At 38.0% G+C, this 3,081-nt stretch overlaps 1 protein-coding gene across 5 annotated transcripts in view; it reads left to right on the top strand.

The window, feature by feature from the left end:
• The window catches only part of TNS3 (tensin 3), a 364,194-nt gene that overhangs the window by 126,001 nt on the left and 235,112 nt on the right, over positions 1 to 3,081 (top strand). For all 5 annotated transcript variants that reach the window (XM_019509126.1, XM_019509125.1, XM_019509129.1 and 2 more), the window contains one exon: positions 31 to 114. In XM_019509126.1, coding sequence (XP_019364671.1) covers positions 31 to 114 — 84 coding nt within the window. The remainder of the gene's footprint in view (positions 1 to 30; positions 115 to 3,081) is intronic.

Below are 3,081 nucleotides of genomic sequence, written 5' to 3'. Positions count from 1 at the left end.
AACACATTATGTATGTCTCTCTCCTGACAGTGCTGATCAGGCTTTAGACAGATTTGCTATGAAGAAATTCTTCGATGATAAAGTTTCAGTGTTAATGCAGCCATCCCAGAAAAGGTATTGCAGTTGGTTTTAATCTATTTTACTGGTTAAGTAAATGCCATAGTTCTCTACCTCACAGAGGGAAAGACATTTTCCCTTAGCTTTCAGGAGTCTCTTGTATCAGGGTATCTTGATTGAGAAGATCTTCCTCTGTATCCACCTGTGTACAGATAGATAATATTGTGGTATGGAACAAAGGCTTTATCATATGTGTTTGTACTTTCTTAGTCCTTGGCACCAATGTAGGCTTAATTCATTTTTAGAATCTCTGTAGAAGTTTGTAAAACAGTTTTACCATAGTGTGTGCATGTTTTATACAGATTATGTGGTAGGATTTTTATCCTGTGCCACACTATCTATACATTTTTAGAAGATCTGAAAATAACATGGCCATCGTTGATTCATGGCAACAAAACCTGTATATCACAGCACAGGATCTTGTATTCTGTTTGTCTCACTGTCTATCACCTGCTTTTATCTGCCTTCAGAAATTAGGTTAAGCCATTACTTAGAGCAGATGGTTTGGAAAGTAAATGAGACTTGTGTTCTCTGGGCAGGAAGTCTACCAAATTTAGAAATAAAGTAGCAGACAATTCACTACCAAAAAGAAGAGAGCAGTTTATAGCTGTCTGCTAGACCACTGGTGTATGACAGTATAACAAAATCTTTTTTTGAAAGTCTTAAAATTGTATTTAACAGTTTTAGCACTTGTTTAAGGAAGATCTTGCTTATAGCTATAAAGAACAAAATCTTATACTAATAATGAGGCAGAGACAATTAGCTCTTTGCTGTCTCTTATTGGGAAAAGCTGGACCTATTCTGTGACCTACACAATTATTGCTGATGTTAAAAATAGCATTGTCCCATAAGACTTTAAAAAAATGCTAATAAATATTTAGCTTGGTGAGCTTGTTGTTCATTCAGCTCTGTGTCTGCAAATATATCTTGTATTATTAAAATGGGATACACTTGTAAACAGCACGTACAGAGTGCAAAGGCCTGCATTGTGGGAGCAGAAAAAATGGAACAACTGAGTGCTTCTCTCTTCTTCCTCCCGCCCAGATGCCTTCTGTAGTATAAACAGGGTGGTTTTTAACAACCTCCCCCATCTGCAAACATGTTTCCATGAGAACTAAGAATTCTTAAAGCAGTGTCTGCTGACTCTGTCTCACGGCAGCTATTACAATCGTGTTGACAGGAAGCTTTAAAAGCTCCTCTCTTGTATGCTCTGTAGATGAGCCCTGAAGTCAAAATAAAATAAGTATAAAATGCAGTATTCTATCTGACATGTTTCTTTGAGATGCTTGTTTTAGCTCCTCCAAGACCTCTGAAAGGCACTAATACACCTCCTGACTGATGTGATTAGCATCCTTTTGTGTTACAGCTGATATATAATATAGTGTAGGACTGAGTTTGCCCCACAGAAGCATTGCCCAGGAACTGAAGAAATACAGTAACTTGTGTCTCAAAATCCACTGCCCATCAAGTCTAGCCTCCTACCTCTGGCTCATTGCAGAGGGGTTGGAACTGCCTCACAATGTTTTTGGCTGATTTGCCCATGTTGAGCAACTGATGCCATGAAGCATGTGAATAAATTAAATAATATTTTCTGATTTTTATCTTGCATAACTACTAATGATATTACTAGATTTTAAGTTGTCCACAACCTTTGTAATATACAGTTGATTATGGATACATATTATTTAGGTAAATCTTCAAATATTAAAATATGGAGATGCACTCCCGTGTCCTGTGTACAATATGGCTCCAAAAGCTTAGCGTTCCTGTCTTCTAACCTACTTACTTCTACAATACTTACTTAGGCAGAATTTCAGTTATTTTGCCTGAATAAGAACTGTAGATTTGGGTCCTTTATATACAAAAGTTGAATTAATGTTATTTTAAGTTGAATCAGGTATTTGCGTAAAACAGCTGAATAATCAGCTGAAAACACCACAAGAAATGTGCTGGGTGGAGGAACAGGATTCAAACTAGACAGGGGCCTAAGCTTTTGGGCTAGGTAAGGAGACAAGGTGACAAAGTTAAAGGGTTGGACCAGTGCCATCAGTGTGGTAATGTCTGACTCCAGCCCCTGCTCCCATGCAGATATAGCAAGCTGCTCTACTGCTTGACTAACTACTCCTGACAGCTTGGAGGAAGAAAACAAGAAGCAACATTGACCTTTACCGATGTCTCCTGTTAAATGACTTGTATATAAAAATTAATCAATTAAAGAAACTAACTCTGCCAAGGCAACCTCCAATCTAAGGAAGTAAAGACACCGTTGTTATAACAAAAATACAATAGTATTGCCAACTGATCAGCAGGGAATGTACTAGTAAATTTTGTTTTAGTATTTAATTTATCTATTTTTAAGAGGGTGAAATTAAACTGATTTAATATTGTGGAGAGGGAGGGGGAAGAAATTGGTTCAGAATTCTGGTTTAGAATTACTTCAGAAATCAGTAAACATTGAAAAGCAAAGGATTTATCCTACATTACCTTGTGTTTTTATTCACTGTACACAGAACAGGTCCCTATGCTCTTCTCTGTTTCCAATAATGGAAAGTATAATTTGCCTCATACAGTGTCTTAAGAAAGTTAGCTAGGTATTAAGGGGAACTGCAGGGAACTTTGTGCAAGCCACTAACCCACTACCAAGTAGCAGTGACCCGAGTTACAGCTAATATGGACTGGAGTTCGTGGCCTTTACCAGCTTCCCAAGTTGCCTATTTCCAAAGCTGCTAGACTATACTCTTGTGTGTGATTGCAATGCAAGTGTTACCCTGAACAGCAATGCAATTGCCAGCGATTGGAAAACTCGATTAAACAGGAGCATCAGTATGTATTCTGGTGCAGTCTGAAGGGGTAAAAGCTAGACCGCTCCCTCCCTTCATGTGAAATAGGTTCTATAGAAGACTGTTTTTTCTGTGGGGTGGTATTGGCATGTTCTCTTGTGGCTAATGAGTTGTGCATTTTCAG

This window comes from Gavialis gangeticus, unplaced genomic scaffold, assembly GCF_001723915.1.
Source record: "Gavialis gangeticus isolate Ggan-Ray unplaced genomic scaffold, GavGan_comp1, whole genome shotgun sequence".
NCBI classification, from domain to species: domain Eukaryota; kingdom Metazoa; phylum Chordata; order Crocodylia; family Gavialidae; genus Gavialis; species Gavialis gangeticus.
Note: the sequence above shows the minus strand (reverse complement) of the source record. Positions and strands in the feature narration are given on the sequence as shown.